Source organism: Eleutherodactylus coqui, unplaced genomic scaffold (genome assembly GCF_035609145.1).
Source record: "Eleutherodactylus coqui strain aEleCoq1 unplaced genomic scaffold, aEleCoq1.hap1 HAP1_SCAFFOLD_110, whole genome shotgun sequence".
Classification (NCBI taxonomy): Eukaryota; Metazoa; Chordata; class Amphibia; order Anura; family Eleutherodactylidae; genus Eleutherodactylus; species Eleutherodactylus coqui.
In genome coordinates, this window is record NW_027102186.1 from 386,942 (window position 1) to 409,038 (window position 22,097).

At 47.1% G+C, this 22,097-nt stretch overlaps 1 protein-coding gene across 1 annotated transcript in view; it reads right to left on the reverse strand.

Annotated features, from left to right (window-relative positions):
• Positions 1 to 261: 261 nt before the first annotated feature.
• The window catches only part of LOC136599313 (vomeronasal type-2 receptor 26-like), a 38,124-nt gene continuing 16,288 nt past the window's right edge, over positions 262 to 22,097 (reverse strand). Inside the window, exons 4-6 of the mRNA XM_066588775.1 lie at positions 9,339 to 9,554; positions 1,280 to 1,403; positions 262 to 1,169 (exon numbers count right to left, since the gene is read on the reverse strand). Of these exons, the coding sequence (XP_066444872.1) occupies positions 262 to 1,169; positions 1,280 to 1,403; positions 9,339 to 9,554 (1,248 nt within the window). The remainder of the gene's footprint in view (positions 1,170 to 1,279; positions 1,404 to 9,338; positions 9,555 to 22,097) is intronic.

Sequence of the window (22,097 nt, forward strand, 5' to 3'; positions counted from 1 at the left end):
CTAGAACACTATGATATCACAGGATATAGACATTAAATAATCAGCAGGGTTGTTGATCACAAATGTTGATCCAGGGATTACTCTGGCTGCCATTATGGAGTCAGGAAGGATGTTTTTTCCCTCCATAGGAACTAATTGACTTGCTGTTTTTTTTTTTGCCTTCCTCTGTACCAACAAAGGAGGGTGGGGGGTTGAAACAGGCTGAACTAGATAGACATTGTCTTCATTCAGCCTAACATACTTTGTTACTATGTAAATCTCTCATCTGCTTCTTCCCTCCAGTAAACGTGTTCTTGTGTTGAGGTCCTGTCTCCATAGGATAATGTAGCACTTTGGGAAGAATATACACCCTAAAAGTCCAGCACATGAGGTGAGTATGGCAAATATCTCCACAGCCACCATGTATTTCCCTCTGGTGCTCAGATAAGCTGGGATCATGGCAATCCAGACACTACAGAACACCAGCATGCTGAAGGTGATGTACTTGGCCTCATTAAAACTGTCCGGTAATGTCCGAGCTAAAAAAGCCATAATAAAGCTAACAGCCGCCAAGACCCCCATATAACCCAGGACAGAGTAGAACCCAATAACACAACCTTCATTACACTGCACAATGATCTTTCTCTGATAGGAATGAGTGTCCAGCTCCAGGAAGGGGGGCGCTAGAGCCAACCAACCCATACAGATTATTACTTGGATGGATGTGCAAAACACCACCAAAAAATTAGTCCACTTGCTTCCAATCCAGTGTTTCCAGAAACTGTCAGGCTTGGTGGCTCTGAAAGCAATGGAAACCATGATGGTCTTGGCCAAGACACAAGAAACGGCTACTGTGAAGAGGATTCCAAATGAGACCTGACGTAGTATGCAAGTGAGGTCCACGGGATGTCCAAGGAACGAGAAGACACAGAGGAAGCTCAGCATGATGGAGACCAGAAGGAGGAAGCTCAGGTTCCTGTTATTGGCCTTCACGATGGCCGTGTCTTGGTGCAAAATAAAAGCAACAAGAATCATGAATGTAAGGAAAGAAAATATAGTAGAGACCAGGGAAATAACCAGGACCATTGTGTCATCTGTGTAGGAGAGAAATTCCAGCCGCTTTGGCACACAATGGTCCTTCTTCTTGTTGGGCCAATCAAGGTTTGTACATTTCATGCAGGTTTCACTGTCTGGAAAATCAAAAAATAAAAACCATAAATATTCAGTATCTGAAGAATCATCAATATATCGTTAGTCCATAATCATCAGTGGAGCACACCTATGCGTAAGGTTTTCATACCTGTAATGTTGGAGATTTCTCCTGAGAAGCACTGGACACAATTGTAGCAGCAGGTATGGATTTTGGAGTGGGAGACTTTACGAGTTCCTGGTAAACAGTTCTCTGAACATTGAGATGCAGGGATCTTGGGAGAAAGACAATTTACTTTGCATGAGTAAACTTCTAGAATGATCTATGTTTCCTGTGCAATAATTTTTTCACAGTCCATATAACCATATCCAATACTTTTCTATGATGGGCGTGTAAGGGATTGTACACCATGCTGGAATGTCTCAAATACTCGTTGATGTAAACAAAAATTTTTATTATTTGCGCGTGGAAGCACACAAATGTAATAGAAACCACATAGTCTTGTAGATATATCTTTTAACCCGTTGCAATCCAATATATATATTATATAACGTATGTATATATATATATATATATATATATATATATATATTATATATATATATATATATATATATATATATACACATACATATGAAAAGGCACAGACATGGCGTGATTAATAAAAACAATTAATTAAAACAATACTAGAACAGGATGAGTAGCGGAGTAAATATTTAACTCGTCTGGTGATTAGGGGTGAAAATTTTATGGTCTCTAAATTGGTGTTAGGGGGTCACCAGGCCAGAGTGTTATCTCTGCTATAGATTTCTCATATTCTCCAATGATGCATGAAGCCACTTACAATGTGGATTTCTGTCTTCAGAGTGTCAAAGATGGCTATAAATTCGCACTCCAAAATTCATCTGGGAGGTTGAGATTTAAAGTTGCCTTTTGATATAGTAACCTTCATATATTCTATGTTGTGTCTGTGGCTAGTAAAGTGCTCCGCCACAGGTAATTCAGTCTTTCCCTCTCTAATTGTGTGGTGATGAGATCTCATCCTTGCCAACACAACGGCTCCCCAAGAGGGCATTCACTGCACAGGATCAGGTACACAGCATTGGACATGGAACATGTGAATGTCCCTTGGATTTTGTAGTGCTGCTGTGTGTTGGGGATTTGTATCCTGTCCACGGTCCGTACATGTCAGCAGATCTTACAGCTCCTTACATTGCAGTGATAAGTTGCTTTTTGTGTGTCGGATGACAATGGACTCCTGATTATAAAGCTACTCAAATTTGCAGGTTGCCTGTAACACAGAGGGGAGAGTCCAGGAATATGGTGTTCAGATGGTCATTCTTGTGTAGGTATGGTGGAGTTTCTTTGGGGTTTTCCTTATCACCTCCGGATACGGATTGTAGGTCACAACTAGAGGTACACAGTCATTTCATTCCTTCTCTCTGTATTAGAGCAATTGATTCCTGGGTATCCTGGTGGCTCTTGTGATTTGGTCATCAATTGATGTGGGATGGTAGCCCCGATTTAAAAATGTTTTTTTTTTTTATGATGGTATAGATGTACTTCTCTGTCTTTTTGGTTGAAGTAGATCCGGTTGTATCTGATAGCCTGGCTGTAGACAATCGACTTTTTGATGTGTTTAGGATGGAAACTGTCCCATCTGAGGTATGTGTGCCAATCAATAGGTTTTCGGCACAGGGATGTTTGTACTGAGTTGTTTAAAATTTTTATGGTGGTGTTTTATGGTGAGTAGCTTAATGTCAGGTTTGTCATGGGATGGAATGCCTTACATCTCATGGAATTGTATTAGTTCTTGGTCAGAGCTGGTCCAGATGATTATGATGTCATTAATGTAGCAGAAGTAGACAAATGGTTTGATGGAGCAGGAAGCCAGAAGGTCACTTAGCAGTTTTGACATGAAAAAGTTGGCGTATTGCGGTGCCATTTTACTGCCCATGACAGTTCCAGTGAGTTGCAGGAATATCTCTATTTCAAAATAAGAAAAGATTGTGTGTTGTTCATCCTCAAACACAATTATTTCCTCTTTTGGCAAATAGATATACCATGAAAGTTAGTATATTAAAAGGTATCTTCAAATCTCAATGTCATAGAAGAATTTTGTAGTACAGGTTTATAACTAGAGATGAGCGAACGTACTCGTCCGAGCTTGATGCTCGCTCGAGTATTAGGGTACTCGAGAGGCTCGTTACTCGAGACGAGCACCACACGGTACTCGAGTCAATTCCATTTCCTTCCCTGTATGTTTTGCACCATTTTCTGGCCAATAGACATGCAGGGAAGGCATTACAACTTCCTCCTGTGACGTGCCAGCCCTATCCCACCCCCCTGCAGTGAGTGGCTGGCGAGATCAAGTGACCGCGGAGTATATAAAGCAGTCCCGCCCGCTGCTCGCCTCAGACACACACTGGGAGAGATTAGGGAGAGTGCTGCTGCTATAGGGAGAGTGTTAGTGTCTACAAGAACCCCAACGGTCCATCTTAGGGCCACATCTGACCGTGTGCATTACTGTTGTGGCTGGTTGGGAGCAGTTTTGCACAATTTTTTTTTTTCATCTCGGGCTGAGCAGGCCATTACAGCTATAGCGTTCTCAGTCTGCAGTCTATTATGCAGAGTATAGGGGCAGTGCTGGTCAGGCAGGGATAGTGGTAGTGTACAATTCTGTCAACAAGTACCCCAAAAAAACTTCTCCTTAGGGCTACCTGTAAGTGTGTGCATTACTGTTGTAGTGGCTCACTATTAGCCAGCTAGGCCTTTCTGTAGCCCAGCGTATAATTTTTTCGGACCACAGTGTGCGTTACATAACCGCTGTGACCCTCCAAGTGCAGGCCAATAATTGCCAATTTTTTTACACCGCTGTGTGCGTCCCATCAACTTCACGCACAGCGTGCAGCAACAGCCGCTGATAGAGCGAAAGACATATACATGCTATCTAGGCGGCTGTTTTAAAAAAAAAAAAAAAATGAACAAAACACTCCTTAGGGCTACCTGTGCGTGTGTGCAGTTTACTGCGTGGCAGCTAGGAGTTGTACTTGCTCACTATTAGCCAGCTAGGCCTTTCTGCAGCCTAGTGTATAATTTGTTTGGCCTACAGTGTGCGTAACATAACCGCTGTCAGCCTCCAAGTGCAGGCCAATAATTGCCTAACTTTTTACACCGCTCTGTGTCTGCTGTATTCTGTGTAGGCCCAGAGGATGTGGCCGTGGACGCGGGCGAGGACGCGGAGGTTCAAGTGAGGGTGTGGGCACAGGCCGAGTTCCTGGTCCAGGTGAATCACAGCCGGCTGCTGCAGGATTAGGAGAGAGGAAAGTTTCTGGGGTCCCCAGCTTCATATCACAATTTATGGGTCCACGTGTTGGACCTTTATTACAAAATGAGCAGTGTGAGCAGGTCCTGTCGTGGATAGCAGAAAATGCATCCAGCAATGTATCGACCACCCAGTCTTCTACGCAGTCCACTGCTGCAACTCTGAATCCTCTCTCTGCTGCTCCTCCTTCCTCCCAGCCTCCTCAGTCCATGAAAATGACACATTCTGATGAGCAGACAGACTCCCAGGAACTGTTCTCGGGCCCCTGCCTTGATTGGGAAAAAATGGTTCCTCTCCCACCTGAGGAGTTTGTCGTGACCGATACCCAACCTTTGGAAAGCTCCCGGGGTCCGGGTGATGGGGCTGGGGACTTCTGGCAACTGTCTCAAGAGCTTTCAGTGGGCGAGGAGGTCGATGATGATGAGACACAGTTGTCTATCTGTGAGGTAGTAGTAAGAGCAGTAAGTCCGAGGGAGGAGCGCACAGAGGATTCGGAGGAAGAGCCGCTGGACGATGAGGTGACTGACCCCACCTGGTTCGCTAAGCCAACTGAGGAGAGGTTTTCAGAGGGGGAGTCAAGTGCAGCAGCAGGACAGGTTGCAAGAGGCAGTGGGGTGGCCAGGAGTAGAGGCAGGGCCAGAGCGAAGACTCCCGCAACTATTTCCCAAAGCACCCCCTCGCGCCAAGTCACCCTGCAGAGGCCTAGGTCATCAAAAGGTGTGGATGTTTTCAGTGAGAGCGCTGACGACCGATGAACAGTGGTGTGCAACCTGTGTCGCGCCAAGATCAGCCGGGGAGCCACCAGTACCAGCCTCACCACCACCAGCATGCACAGGCATATGATGGCCAAGCACCCCACGAGGTGGGACGAAGGCGGTTCACCGCCTCCGGGTCACACCACTGCTTCTTCCCCTGGGCCCCAACCTGCCACTCAGATCCAACCCCTCTCTCAGGACACAGGCATGAGTGCCTCCGGGCCTGCACCCATACCCTCACCTCCACTGTCCTTGGCCCCATCCAGCAATGTCTCTCAGCGCAGCATCCAGCTGACGCTAGCGCAGGCCTTGTAGCACAAGCGCAAATGCACCGCCACGCACCCGCACGCTCAAGCTTTAAACGTGCACATTGTGAAATTGATCAGCCTGGAGATGCTGCCATACAGGCTTGTGGAAATGAAGGCTTTCAAAAACATGATGGCGGTGGCGGTCCCACGCTACTCGGTCCCCAGTCGCCACTATTTTTCCCGGTGTGCTGTCCCAGCCCTAAACCAGCAATCTCCCGCAACTTCAATCGTGCCCTCACCAACGCGATTACTGGAAGGTCCACTTAACCATGGACACGTGGACAAGTACTGGTGAGCAGGGCCAATATATCTCCCTGACGGCACATTGGGTGAATTTGGTGGAGGCTGGGACCGAGTCAGAGCCTGGGACCGCACACGTACTACCCACACCCAGAATTGCGGGTCCTTCCTCCGTTCTGGTATCTGCGGTGGTCTATGCCACCTCCTCTAAACCCTCTCCTCGTCCTCCTACGCAACCTCTACCTCTCAATTAAGAAATGTTAACAGCACGTCGCCAGCAGTCGGTAGAGCGCGGCAGCACAATGGTGGGCAAGCGTCAGCAGGCCGTGCTGAAACTACTCAGCCTAGGTGACAAGAGGCACATGACCCCCGAGCTGTTGCAGGGTCTGACTGAGAAGACCAACATCTGGCTTTTGCCGCTGAGCCTCCAACCGGGCATGGTCGTGTGTGACAACGGCCGTAACCTGGTGGCAGCTCTGCAGCTCGGCAGCCTCACGCACGTGCCATGCCTGGCCCACATCTTTAATTTGGTGGTTCAGCGGTTTCTGAAAAACTACCCACACTTGTCAGACCTCCTTGGCAAGGTGCGCCGGGTCAGCGCACATTTCCGCAAGTCCAACACGGACGCTGCCACCCTGCGGACCCTGCAACATCGGTTTAATCTGCCAGAGCACTGGCTGCTGTACGACATGCCCACATGGTGGAATTCTACGCTCCACAAGTTGGCCAGGCTCTATGAGCAGCGTAGAGCAATTGTGTAATACCAACTCCAACATGGGCGGCATAGTGGGAGTCAGCCTCCCCAATTCTTTACCGAGGAGTGGGCCTGGATAGCAGACATCTGCCAGGTCCTCAGAAACTTTGAGGAGTCTACCCAGATTGTGAGTGGCAATGCTGCAATCATTAGCATCACCATTCCTCTGCTATGCCTGCTGAGAAGTTTGCTGCAAAGCATAAAGACTGACGCTTTGCGATCGGAACAGAAGATGGGGGAAGAGAGTATGTCGCTTGATAGTTAAAGCACCCTCATGTCTATATCTCAGCGCGTTTTGGAGGAGGAGGAGGAGGAGGGGGAAGAGACAGCTGGGCCCACTGCTGAGGGAACCCATGCTGCTTGCCTCCCATCTGTTCAGCGTGTATGGCCTGTGGACGAGGAGGAGGAGGAGGAGGAGGAGTAGGATCCTGAAAGTGATCTTCCTAGTGAGGACAGCCATGTCTTGCGTACTGGCACCCTGGCACACATGGCTGATTTCATGTTAGCCTGCCTTTCTCGTGACCCTCGCGTTAGATGCATTCTGACCACTACGGATTACTGGGTGTACACCCTTCTCGACCCCCGGTATAGGGAGAACCTTTCCACTCTCATTAACGAAGAGGAAAGGGGTTCGAGAGTGATGTAATACCACAGGGCCCTGGTGGACAAACTGATGGTAAACTTCCCATCTGACAGCGCTAGTGGCAGAAGTCGCAGTTCCGAGGGCCAAGTAGCAGGGGAAGCGCGGAGATCAGGCAGCATGTTCAGGGGAACACTCTTCAAGGCCTTTGCCAGCTCTATGGCTCCCCAGCAAGACTCCGTCACCACTCCCCAGTCAAGGCTGAGTCGGAGGGAGCACTGTAAAAAGATGGTGAGGGAGTACTAAGCCGATCGTACCACCGTCCTCTGTGATGCCTCAGCTCCATGCAACTATTGGGTGTCAAAGCTTGAGACTCTTTATAATTTGGGATCCCACAGGCTCCAAATTGTCAGATCCTACAGAAATACTCTTCGGCTAAGGCTGTCCCATTTGCTTCAGTGACTCCGCACATATTGGAACATTGGACCAATATTCAAATTTGATATCTTTCTTTTATTTTGTCCCTGCTTATTTTAAAAATCTGCCTTGTTGTGTATTCATACTGCATTTCCTTATGCTCCCATGTTACAACCTTTTTTGTATATCTTTGTACATATCAGGTATCTTGCCCTGATAGACTTTTTCTAGATTAAATCTGCAATTTAGAAGTCTGCCTTGTGCATTTTAAAAATGAATCATAACTTCATAGATTATGTTCATAATTCATAGATCGTGTTTCAGTTTACAGATATCAAAACTGGTGGTGGCAGCGTGTATTTGTATGAGCATTGTAGAGATGTGGAGTGCGTTAGAATGGAATAGGTGGATGATTTGAGCTTTCGCTTTGCATGTGTGCATAAGCCTGGGAAAGCTGGGTATAAATTAGACAGTATTCTAATGACTTCAAGCTTTCAATACTGTTAGAATGATCGAGGACAGAGGCTCCTCTGGTCTGCTATGTGACAGATAGCATAAAACTTTCACATCCTTATTAGTGGACTCATCTACTCATCCTGTTCTGGTATTGACTTAAGTGCAAATTAATCACACCATGTCTGTGCACTTTCATGTGTATGTTTATAAATATTTATGCCTCTTCGGATCTGTTCCATTAAGCCTGAGAAAGAACCCTATGTAAATTTTAAAGCTTGCTGTAACATCATGTATTTTTGTTAGCCATTAAAAGGTCTCACATCTACAAGATTACTTGGTTTCTCTTGCTGGGAACAGTCATATTTTGCTAACATAATTCCAGACTTTTTTCTCTTTGCAAATATAATAATTACAGTCTCTAGAAGGGCACCGTAAACTAAATTTACAGTCTCTCAATTAAGTATGCCAAACCTGGCTGATGATTCCTGCCTAAACATTCTATGCCACTATGCGTGTAAGAGAGACTATTTCCTACCACAACACACTCCGCTTTTGCATTATTCACAGGTTTTAACCAGCCACTTGTACTTTATGTTGATGTCCTTGTGCCTCCATCTGATTCTAACATTAACGCTGACCACTCACAGCTGCATACATTTATGGTTGCAGGAAAAAGTAAGTGAGCCCTTTGTACACCCCTAGATCTCCACATTGATTACTAATAAAATGTCATCTCATAGTTAATTAAGTCACAATTATGGACAAAATCGGACTAAACTAAAAACACACATATAGTTGTACATGTGCTTAAATTGTTATTGCTATGGGACCATCGTGAATAAACTTCTTCCTTCAGACTTGTGGATGATATTCCACAACATTTCTTGGTGATCCCGATGTGACTCCAAAAATTTCTACCCTTCAAAGAGAAATGAAAAGGGGTAGATAAGGGGAGATAAGCTGTAAGGGTCATTCTTACTTCAGTTTCCAAGTTTTACTCTTTAGCACAGTAGCTCTCCTATATACTAGCTCTCAGGAACCGTATACTCAGTTCTGGTGTGTTGGATCTCCTCACTAACTAGTCAGAGATACTTTGCACCTCTACTCTAATATAACATATACTGCTGTCTGACACGATGGGTTTATTTTCGCCTCCATCATATAGCACCATATGGTGAGTCAAGAGAAATGTTTTGTGGTTGACCCGGAAGATGGCTGATTATATCATTCTAGTAAGTAACCTATAACTGCGACCACAAGTCCAGGACCAGAGGATTTTTCAGGATTTATTAGCTCAGTCTTCCAGTCCAACTTCCCTCCTCTCTCTTTTCACTAGCGATCCTACAATTCTTGCCCAGATTACCATAGTCTCACCTCGCTGACCCTGTTCTTCCACAAGATCTGATCCGCTTTGATATTAAATGCAGCATCATTTTGTTTTGTTGTTGTAGAACCAATATATTTTATGAGCACCGATCCATTCTGTGAACTCAGCCAATTCACGATGGAATATTGGGAGATGAAATCTCCATTGTCGTAGAATAGCAGATTTCCAGTATTATCTTTCTGACTTCCCAGGTATCGGTGAAGCTGGAAGAATGAAGGAGGGAAATGTATCTGGTTATTTCCAGGAATCCCTTCACATATGTGTAATGTCTATTTGTGTTGAATATAAGGATTAAAGATGAGCGAACACCAAAATGTTCGGGTTCACGTTATTCGAAACGAACTTCCCGCGATGTTCGGGTGTTCGTTTCGAATAACGAACCCCATTGAAGTCAATGGGCGACCGGAACATTTTTGTATTTCGCCGATGCTCGCTAAGGTTTTCATGTGTGAAAATCTTGGCAATTCAAGAAAATGATGGGAACGACACAGCAAGTTCTCCTCTGCCACAGCTGTAACAGCTGTGGCAGAGAAGAACGATGTTAGCCCATTGAATTCAATGGAGCCGTCAATACAGCCGACTCCACTGAATGCAATGGGCTGCCGGCGATCGCGGGATGAATTGTCGGAAAGGGGTTAAATATATAAGCCCTTTCCTGCAATTCATCCAGAAATGTGTAAAAATAAAAAATATATATATACTCACCTGGTGCCGACAGACGGAGTTCAGCGCGGCAGGCTGCAGTTCTCCTGAACTGCTCTGAACAGCTGTGAGTAGTATTCAGCAGCCGGGGATTTAAAATCCCCGCCTGCTGAATAAGATGCCTCTGAATGGTCACAGCCTGACCAATCAGAGGCAGCCCTCACTCACCCATTCATGAATTCAGGAGAACTGCAGCCTGCCGCGCTGAACTCCGTCTGTCGGCACCAGGTGAGTATATATATATTTTTTATTTTTACACATTTCTGGATGAATTGCAGGAAAGGGCTTATATATTTAACCCCTTTCCGACAATTCATCCCGCGATCGCCGGCAGCCCATTGCATTCAGTGGAGTCGGCTGTATTGCCGGTTCCATTGAATTCAATGGGCAAACATCGTTCTTCTCTGTCACAGCTGTTACAGCTGTGGCAGAGAAGAAGGATTTGTCTTCTATATGTTCTCAATGGGGTTGGCGCTGCTGCCGCCGGCCCCATTGAGCGCATATAGAAAAGATTTCTCAGGGAAGAAAGTTAAAGTAACCCGAACATCCGAACATCGTGTGGTGTTCATTACGAATAACGAACATCCCGAACACCCTAATATTCGCCCGAGCATCAAGCTCGGACGAGTACGTTCGCTCATCTCTAATAAGGGTACAAGCCAAAGAAGACACTTCTCCAGATAGGAAAGATGCCTTTCTGCAGACAGGCTGTTTTGGAGTGTTTGTGCCTTGTCAGTGCAGAGCAGGATATTGGTTCCTTGTGTGAGAGGCCTTGGATGTGGGTCTGAGGGGATAATGTTTCTTCTGAAGAAGCGCAAAGAGTCGATGTTACATTCATGTGTGAGAGGACCCTAAGACATAGTGTGACATGACAAGCAGTGAAGAAGCTGTGAACTGTCTATATCATATATAGTATAGAAAAAAAGGGAAAAACCTTTATCCAGCTGCGCTCTGTCGCAGGACCTCAAGAGCATATAGGGAATAAGCTTCCACAACGGCCGGTAATAATGAGCCAAGTTTACTCCCATAAAAATAAAACAGAATAGTAACAGGTTTATAGTACCTCTACTATCGGGTAAGCAACGCGTTTCTGCGTCATCTGACGCCTTTATCAAGCATATAATCCTTATACCCAATCTCATATATATATATACAAAACATACCCTAATCAAAGATCCATATGGGGGACATCTGATTCCATCCCTTAACCACGCTAAACGCCATCAAAGCGTGTATGGGTGAAGGGCGGAAGCTAAAGTGGTTCCGCTTTCATCATCCAATGGATGCTGAAGCGCACCTGCGTTCCACATAGATAGCCTTCCATGCAATGTAAAAAAGATCCAAGTAATGCGTCATCACGCTGTAGAGGAGGACGCATCGTGGATGAGGTTATCACGCTCCTGAAAGGAGCGCGCGGGGCTTGTCAATGCTCTGTGTAAATAACAACGTGCCGCGTCATCACGCTCTGCTCCGAGGTCCGCAGTGACTTAATTAGTCACGCTTCAGATGGAACGCACGGAGCGTGTCAATGCACGCTATAGACTGACAATTTAGTTAATTGATCATAGATGGAGCACACGATGCATGTCAGTCTGTAAAACACCCTGGATCTATTACCATACGTTACAGATGTTTGGGAATTGCCCACATTATATGTCAATTATCTCTTTCAACAGCTGGTGATACATTAACTTAATACCATACCTACAAACCCTATCTCCCAAATGGCAACTCCTGGTTCCCATGCAAAGGGTGATCAATAGATTATTCTAATAAAATATATATATAGGGGAATTAAGTCACTGCGGACCTCGGAGCAGAGCGTGATGACGCGGCACGTTGTTATTTACACAGAGCATTGACAAGCCCCGCGCGCTCCTTTCAGGAGCGTGATAACCTCATCCACGATGCGTCCTCCCCTACAGCGTGATGACGCATTACGTGGATCTTTTTTACATTGCATGGAAGGCTATCTATGTGGAACGCAGGTGCGCTTCAGCATCCGTTGATGAAAGCGGAACCACTTTAGCTTCCGCCCTTCACCCATACACGCTTTGATGGCGTTTGGCGTGGTTAAGGGATGGAATCAGATGTCCCCCATATGGATCTTTGATTAGGGTATGTTTTGTGTATATATATATATATATATATATATAAGATTGGGTATAAGGTTTATATGCTTGACAAAGGCGTCAGATGACGCAGAAACGCGTTGCTTACCCGATAGTAGAGGTACTATAAACCTGTTATTATTCTGTTCTATTTTTATGGGATTTAACTTGGCTTACTATTGTGGAAGCTTATTCCCTATATGCTCTTGAGGTCCTGCGACAGAGCACAGCTGGATAAAGTTTTTTTCCTTTTTTTCTATACTGTACTATCCCAATTTTTTCTGCCAGAGAATTGGGGTTTTCTTTAGAGCTGCTGCTCTCCAAAAAAGTTTATATTGTGTAGGATATCAGACACACATATATTTTTTGGATGATACGGAGGATCCTGACTAAAGATACCTATTGAAGGCTTACTTGGATTCCAGGTGTAGGCGGGACACAAAAAAATTTTTTTTGCTGTTCCGCCCAACACCGGGTAAGTGGAGTGGATTCACTATCTATTATTTTACCCATGTGCAAGGCGCTCTTCCTAATTTGTGTCTCTATATCATATATAAAGATTCCATAGAGATGACAAGTTTATTATTAGAGTTTATAATTAGAGATGAGCGAGCCCACTGGTCTGAGCTTGATGCTCGTTCGAGCATTAGGGTGCTCGAGATGCTCGTTACTCGAGACGAGCACCACGCGGTACTTGAGCCAATTGCATTTCCTTCCCCGCATGTTTAGCACCATTTTCTAGCCAATAGACATGTGAGGTAGCCATTACCACTTCCTGCTGTGACTTGCCCGCCCTATCCCACCCCACAGTAGTGAGTGGCTGGTGAGATCAAGTGATCGCGAGTACTTAAAGCGGTCCCGCCCGCGACTCGCCTCAGACGCATGCTGGCAGAGGTTAGAGAAAGTGCTGCTGCTGACATAGGGAAAGTGTTAAACTAGGATCCAGTCTTCAAGAACCCCAACAGTCCTTCTTTGGGCTACTCATGCTTCATAGTGTGCATTACTGTTGTGGCTGGCTGGGAGCACACAGAGCAACACAGAGTGTTGGGGCACAGCCACTTTTATAGGGAAAGTTATACACTATACAGTCCTGATCCTCCGTGCCAAATACCCCAAAGCTCCTTCTTAGGGCTACATCTGACCGTGTGCATTATACTTGTGGCTTGCTGGGAGTAGTAGGGAGTGTATTACGCATCTAGGCCAGTTCCCAGCCTTTCAGTAATAGCGTTCTCAGGCTGCAGTGCCATACAACCAGCTCTCACCGTGAAACAGCACTCTAACATCTCCTAGCCTACTGCAAGTGACTTCATTTATACCACTCTGTGTCTGCAGTGCATTAGGCAGAGGTCTCACCGCTAAACAGTACTGTAATATTTCCTGGGCCACTACAAAATATTTCAGCTCTGCCGCTGTGCAGAGTGTTCCACAATACCTTTTCCTTGGTGGGGTTGAAATAGCCGCAGTTACCAGCACTAGCCACTGGCTTTAGAGTCTTCTCCCACTCCACACAGCCTCTATAATCTACAAGTCCCTGCGAGCAGTAAATTACCCCTAGGTATCAGCGCAAGACAGCGGGTTACTTTTTCCTAGTCATAGCATAGAGCCTCCGCTATCTACAAGTCTCTGTGTGCGGTGAATTAAGCCACAGTTGTTAGTGCTGTACAGTGGGGTAATTTATTTGGCCCCTGCTATATTCTTAATCCGCCATGATGAGGAATAGGGGTAAGGGTCGAAGATGTGGACGTGGATGCGGATGTGGACGTCCAAGTGAAGGTGTGGGTACAGGCCGAGTTTATGGTCGTGGTGATTCACTGCCGGCTGCTGCGGGATTAGGAGAGAGGCAAGATTCTGGGCTGTCCAGCTTCATATCACAATTTGCGGGTCCGCGTGGCAGACCTTTATTGCAAACAGAGCAGTGTGAGCAGGTCCTGTCGTGGAATGCAGGAAATGCTTCCAGCAATGTATCGACCACCCAGTCTTCTACGCAGTCTACTACTCCTGGCCTAGGGACTGCAACTCTGAATCCTCTGGCTGCTGCTCCTCCTTCCTTCCAGCCTCCTCACTCCATGAAAATGACATATTCTGATGAGCAGGCAGACTCCCAGGAACTGTTCTTGGGTCCCTGCCATGAGTGGGAAAAAATGTTTCCTCTCACACCTGAGGATTTTGTCGTGACCGATGCCCAACCTTTGAAAAGTTCCCGGAGTCCGGGTGATGAGGCTGGGGATCTCCGGCAACTGTCTCAAGAGCTTTTTGTGGATGATGACACAGTTGTCTATCAGTGAGGTAGTAGTAAGGGCAGTAAGTCCAAGGGAGGAGCACACATAGGATTCAGAGGAAGAGCAGCTGGACGATGAGGTGACTGACCCCACCTGGTTTGTTAAGCATACCAAGGACAGGGCTTCAGAGGGGGAGGCAAGTGCAGCAGCAGGACAGGTTGGAAGATGCAGTGGAGTGGCCAGGGGTAGAGGCACGGCCAGAATGAAGAATCCCCCAACTGTTTCCCAAAGCACCCCCTCGCGCCAAGCCTCCATGCAGAGGGCTAGGTGTTCAAAGGTGTGGATGTTTTTTAGTGAGAGTGCGGACGACTGACGAACAGGGGTGGTCAACCTGTGTCGCACGAAGATCAGCCAGGAAGCCACCAGTACCAGCCTCACCACCCCCCAGCACCCCTGGGACTTGGACGAAGGCCATTAACCATCTACGGGTCACATCACTGCCTCTTCCCCTGTGCCCCAGCTTGCCACACTGATCCAATCCCCCTCCCAGGACACAGGCACGAGCGCCTCCGGGCCTGCACCCATACCCTTATCTCCACTGTCCTCCACTCCATCCAGCAATGTCTCTCAGTGCAGCGTTTAGCTGTCGCTAACAGAAGCATTGCAGCGAAAGCGCAAACACGGCGCCACCCACCCTCACGCACAAGCTTTAAACGTGCACATAGCCAAATTAATTAGCCTGGAGATGCTGTCGTACAGGCTTGTGGAAACGGAGGCTTTCAAAAACATGATGGCGGCAGTGGTCCCCCGCTACTCGGTCCCCAGTCGCCACTATTTTTCCTGGTGTGCCGTCCCAGCCCTACACCAGCACGTCTCCCACAACATAAATTGTGCCCTCACCAACACGGTTACTGGGAAGGTCCACTTAACCATGGACACGTGGACAAAGACTGGCGGGCAGGGCCACTATATCTCCCTGACGGCACATTGGGTGGATTTGGTGGAGGCTGGGACTGAATCAGAGCCTGGGACTGCTCACCTCCTACCCACACCCAGAATAGCGGGTCCTACCTCGGTGCTGGTGTCTGCTGCGTTTTATGCCACTTCCTCCAAACCCTCCCCCTTTTCCTCCTCTGCCACCTATACCTCTCAATTAAGAAGTGTGAGCACGTCGCCAACAGTCGGTAGCGCGCGGCAGCACAGCAGTGGGCAAGCGCCATCAAGCCATGCTGAAACTAATCAACTTAGGTGACAAGAGGCACACGGCCCCCAAGCAGTTGCAGATTCAGACAGAGCAGGCCAACCTTTGGCCTTCGCTGCTGAGCCTCCAACCGGGCATGGTCGTGTGAGACAACGGCCGTAACCTGGTGGCGGCTCTGCAGGTCGGCAGCCTCACACACGTGCCATGCCTGGCCCACGTCTTCAATCTGGTGGTTCAGCGGTTTCTGAAAAACTACCCCCACTTGTCTGAACTGCTCAGCAAGGTGTGCCGCGTCTGCGCACATTTCCGCAAGTCTACCAGGGACGCTGCAACCCTGAGGACCCTGCAACATCGGTTTCATCTGTCAGAGCCCCGACTGCTGTGTGACGTGCCCACTTGCTGGAATTCTATGCTGCACATGTTGGCCAAAATGTACAAGCAGCGTAGAGCAATAGGGGAAAACCAGCCGTAACATGGGCGGTGGAGTGGTAGTCATCCTCTGCAATTCTTTACTGAGGAGTGGGCATGGATGGCAGACATCTGCCTGGTCCTTGGAAACTTTGAGGAGTCTACCCAGATGTGACCGGCAGTGCGGTAATCATTAGTGTTACCATCCCGCTGCTTTGCCTGCTGAGAAGTTTGCTCCAAAACATAAACGTCGACGCTTTGCAGTTGGAACAGGACACAGGGGGTGACAGTATGTCACTTCATAGCCAGACCACCCTCAAGTCTATATCTCAGCATGTTCTGGAGGAGAGGGAGGAGGAGGAGGAAGAGACAGCTGGGCACACTGCAGAGGGTACCCATACTGCTTGCCTCTCATCTGTTCAGCGTGTATGGGCCGTAGAGTAGAACAGGAGGAGGAGGATCCCGAAAGTCATCTTCCTAGTGAGGACAACGATGTGTTGCGTACTGATACTCTGCAACACATGGCTGACTTCATGTTAGGCTGCCTTTCCCATGACCCTCACCATTCTGGCCAACACGGATTACTGGGTGTACACCCTTCTCAACCCACAGTTTAAGGAGAACCTTTCCACTTTCATTCCCGAAGAGAAAAGGGCTACGTGAATGATGCAATACCACAGGGCCCTGGTGGAAAAAGTGATGCTAAACTTCCCATCTAACAGTACTAGTTGCAGAAGATGCAGTTCCGAGTGCCAAGTAGCAGCGGGGGCGCGGAGATCAGGCATCATGTCGAGCGCAGGCTGGAGAACACTCTCCAAGGCCTTTGCCAGCTTTATGGCTCCCCAGCAAGACTGTGTCACAACTCCCTAGTCAAGGCTGAGTTGGAGGGAGCACTGTAAAAAGATGGTGAGGGACTACGTAGACAATCGTACCACCGTCCTCCGTGATGCCTCAGCTCCATACAACTATTGGGTGTCAAAGCTGGACATGTGGCATGAAATTGCGCTGTACGCCCTGGAGGTGCTTGCCTGCCCTGCCGCTAGTTTCTTGTCAAAGAGCGTGTTTATTGCAGCTGGGGGAATCATCACGGATAAGCGTACCCGCCTGTCAACTGCCAGTGCCGACATGCTTACACTCAAAACGATGAACAAAGGCTGGATTTCCCCAGACTTCTCTTCTCACTGGCGGAAAGCAGCGGAACCTAATGATTCTTTTCACTGCAACAGGAGAAAAAACCATTCTCTATCACCAGAAAAAAGGGGGTATAAGCTTTGTCAATCACTCTCGGATATTATTACTCCTCCTACTCCTCCTCCTAAAACAGCATGTCATCACGCTGAACTGCCAATTTTTCTGAGGCCCAAAAGGCTCTGTTTATAAATTTTTTTACAGTTTTTAAAAGTTTCAAAAGTATTGATACTTTAACAGAAACCTATTTTTTTCACAGGGCTACCTCCAGGCTCTGTTACAAATTACGCAACAGCGAGTTATGGGTTTCACCTGCCCTCGCGGTTGAGCGATTTTTCAGGGGTGCACTTGTACTCTTAGTACACCAATTTTTCTGGCCCTTGCCTATACTGTTATCTAACTAATTTTTACGGCCTTCGCCTACACTCTTGGTAACAACATTTTTTCAGGTGTTCGCCTACACTCTTGGTACACCAATGTTTCGCTTATACTCTTGCTACAGAAATGTTAATGGGGTCTGCCTATACTCTTACTACAGAAATGTTACTGGGGTCCAACTATAATCTTGCTACAGAAATGTTACAGGGGTCTGCCTATACTTTTGCTACCAAAATGTTACTGGGGTCTGCCTATAGTTTTGGTACACCAATGTTTCAGGGGTCCTCCTATACTTCTGCCACAGGAATGTTACAGGGGTCTACCTATACTTCTGCTACAGGAATGTTACTGGGGTCCGCCTATACTTTTACTACAGAAATGTTACTCGGGTCGACCTACACTTCTGCTACAGGAATGTTACTCGGATCCACCTACACTTCTGCTACAGGAATGTTACTGGGGTCCACCCATACTCTTGCTACAGAAATGTTACAGGGGTTTGCCTATAATTTTGCTACAGGTATGTTACTGGGGTCTGCCTATACTTTTATTACAGAAATGTTACAGGGGTCTGCCTATACTTTTGCTAGAGGAATGTTACAGGGGTCTGCCTATACTTCTGCTACAGGAATGTTACTGGGGTCTGCCTATACTTCTGCTACAGGAATGTTACTGGGGTCTGCCTATACTTCTGCTACAGGAATGTTACTGGGGTCTGCCTATACTTCTGCTACAGGAATGTTACTGGGGTCTGCCTATACTTTTACTACAGAAATCTTACAGGGGTCTGCCTATACTTCTGCTTCAGGAATGTTACTGGGGTCTGCCTATACTTTTACTACAGAAATCTTACAGGGGTCTGCCTATATTTCTGCTAGATGAATGTTACAGGGGTCTGCCTATACTTCTGCTACAGGAATTTTACTGGGGTCTGCCTATACTTCTGCTACAGGAATGTTACAGGGGTCTGACTATACTTCTGCTACTGTAATGTTACTGGTGTCCGCCTACACTTTTACTACAGAAATGTTACAGGGGTCTGCCTATACTGTGGATGCCCAAAGACTACCCATTGCAGTGTTTTACCTATTTGGTACAAATACACTGACTGACTAGGGCAGAAATGTGGGCTGAGTCCAAGGTCCTTGGCGGGGTGAAACTGTGCCATGTTTGGGCACTCTGATTTCATCCTATATAATACTATCATTGTGGACTGAAAGCATAGGCGAGCCCAAGTAACTCAAAGACTTCCCCTTGCGGTGTTGAGCTATCTGACACCTACACAGAATGAATAGTGTGTGGACACATGGATTTCCTATTGCTATGTAACTCGTGGCACCTTGGGTCACACAAGGTGGAAGCTAGGACCAAGCCTGCCCCAGGGTCTACTCACGTACTTTCCACACAGACTATTGCGGGTCCTAGCTTGGTCATGGTGTCTTGGCCTTGAAAGGCCACCTCCTCCTCTTACTTGGGGTCAGGGGATCAGCACTGGGCAACATGCATTTTCCCTTGTGTTACCACAGTTATCTGAGGAACTGGTTTGGGCCAAACAAAAGGAACGTTACTGCATTAATGAGACGGTCACAGCTACACTAGCATCCGAGTCCGCTTTATGACCACGATTACTGAGGGTGTGAGCCGTGGTGGAGGTCCTTGGCAGGGTGAAACTTCCTTGTTTGGGTGCTCTGATTTCTTTATGTGTAATACTTTCCTTGGTTTCCAGGGGCTCGTCTATGCTGTGGGTGCACATAGACTTCCCATTGAGTTGTATTACCTGTCTGGCCGAAACACACTGACTGACTATGGCAGAAATGTGGGCCGAGGCCAAGGCTCTTAGCAGGGTGAAACTCTGCCATATTTGGGTGCTGTGATTTCTTTAGGCGTAATATCATCTTTAATTTCCTTGGGCTCACCTATGCTGTGGGTGCACAAAGACTTCCCATTGCGTTGTATTACCTGTCTGGCACAAACACACTGACTGACTAGGGTAGAAATGTAGGCAGAGGCTCTTAACAGGGTGAAACTCTGCCATGTTTGGGCACGCTGATTTCCTCAAGTGTAATACCATGCTTGAGTTCCTTGAGCTTGCCTATGCTGTGAGTGCACAAAGACTTCCCATTGCTGTGTTTTACCTGTCTGGCACAAATACACTGACTGACTAGGGTAGAAATGTGGGCCGAGGCCCTTAGCAGGGGGAAACTCTGCCATATTTGGGTGCTGTGATTTCTTTAGGCGTAATATCATCTTTAATTTCCTTGGGCTCACCTATGCTGTGGGTGCACAAAGACTTCCCATTGCGTTGTATTACCTGTCTGGCACAAACACACTGACTGACTAGGGTAGAAATGTAGGCAGAGGTTTTTAACAGGGTGAAACTCTGCCATGTTTGGGCACGCTGATTTCCTCAAGTGTAATACCATGCTTGAGTTCCTTGGGCTTGCCTATGCTGTGAGTGCACAAAGACTTCCCATTGCGGTGTTTTTCCTGTCTGACACAAATACACTGACTGACTAGGATAGAAATGTGGGCCGAGGCCCTTGGCGGGGGTGAAACTCTGCCATGTTTGGGCACTCTGATTTCTTCATGTGTAATACTTTTCTTGGGATCCAGGGGCTTGGATATGCTGTGGGTGCACAAACACTTCCCATTACTTGTAGTAACCTTCAGTATAGACTGTGAGTTATCCAAAAAGAATTGTGGACCAATCTTGCAGAGAAAAATCAGCTCCTCACAGAGATTGATGAATGCATGGTGTTTTATGAGGCTCTGAAGATGATATATAGGTTTTTTTACACAGAATTCAAAGTCCCTTGCACGGTGTAGATGGTCTAACACTTCTAGAAGACAAGACATCTATCCTAAATCAGTGGTCAGCACCAACACATGGTACAGGACTCAGCAATACATTGCATCCCAAAACAGTCAGAGGAAACAGAACTTAATGAGATCCCCACCTTGGAGGAGACATCAAGGCTAGCAAACAGCTGAAAAGTGGCAAGGCAGCAAGAACTGCTGAAATTCCACATGAGGTTTGGGTACATGGTGGTTCAGTGTTACACACTAAAGTCCATCTGCTGTTTGTCTCCTGTTAAAGGGGTTGTCCTGCGAAAGCAAGTGGGGTTAAGTACTTCTGTATGGCCATATTAATGCACTTTGTAATATACATCGTGCATTAAATATTGGCCATACAGAAGTTATACACTTACCCCCTCCGGTGCTGGCGTCCCCGTCTCCATGGCTCCGTTTAATTTCTGTGTCTTCTGGCTTCTTTAGACGCGCTTGCGCTGTGCGGTCTTCTGCCTGGTGAATGGGGCCGCTCCGGCACGCTCGCGCCATAGAGCTGGTCTGCGCGTCGTCATCGTAGCTCAGCCTCCATCACGTGGTGCCGATCAGCCAATTAGGTGGCTGTATTGGCAGTGGAACGCAAGGAAGGAGAAGACAATCCATGGTGCACCATGGGAGAAGACCCGCGGTGCACCATGGGAGAAAACCGCGGTGCATCATTGGGAAAGTACCGGCGGCCATCTTTAAAAGAAGAAAAGAAGATTCTGCGCGAACTGGGAAGGAGGTAAGTGATTTTTTTTTTTTTTAATTTCAAACGGTATTGATTTTAACGGTGCAGAATGCGGGGGTAGGTTGAAAAAAAAAATTGCATTTCGCCGCGGGACAACCCCTTTAAGAACAAAGCAAATTATCCCAGGACCACTGAGATGCCCTCATAATCACCCTATATCTAATATAAATAAGCCTACATGCTTTTTCTTGCACCGCACTTTGACCAGTCTGCCTCACCTTAGGACTTTTGTGTCATTCAATTCTTTAGATCTTGACCGCAGCCATAAAATCCAAACTTTGAGGCAAAACAAAACTTGAAATAGTGCTCCATAGTTTAGAAATCCAATAAGAGAAAAAAAAGAAAGGAGGTGGTAGATTGACTTACCAGGTGCCAGATGAGACACACCCTGCCCAAGGGGACCCACCGCCACCCAACATCCAAGAACGCATATATCAGTAACCCGATGTTCCAGTGGTATACCGGAGAGCCAGCTTGAATCAGTTAAGACTAGAGATGAGCGAGCACTAAAATGCTCGGGTGCTCAGTACTCGAGTCGAACTTTCCGTAATGCTCGAGAGCTCGTTTCGAGTAACGAACCCTATTGAAGTCAAACGGGGCCTCGAGCATTTTTGTATGGGACCGATGCTCCGCATAGGGGATGATTTGTGAAACACCAGAAAACCTCAGAAAGTCATGGAAACACCACAGAAACGGATAGGGAAGGGCAGGGGCAGCATGCATGGCTGCATCTGAGTCTCCCAGGTCCCACACTAAGCCACAATAGGGGCAAGAGTCTGGCGGTCACCCCCCTAAGAATTTACATCGGACAAACCCTCATTAACAAGGCACACCTCAGCTAAGCACCACACTACCTGCAACCAAGGACAATCACTGTCTGCGGGTGACACCGCTGCCTCTTCTCCTGGGTTACATGCTGCCCAACCCCCCGCACAACCCTGCGTCCACAGCACACACAAATT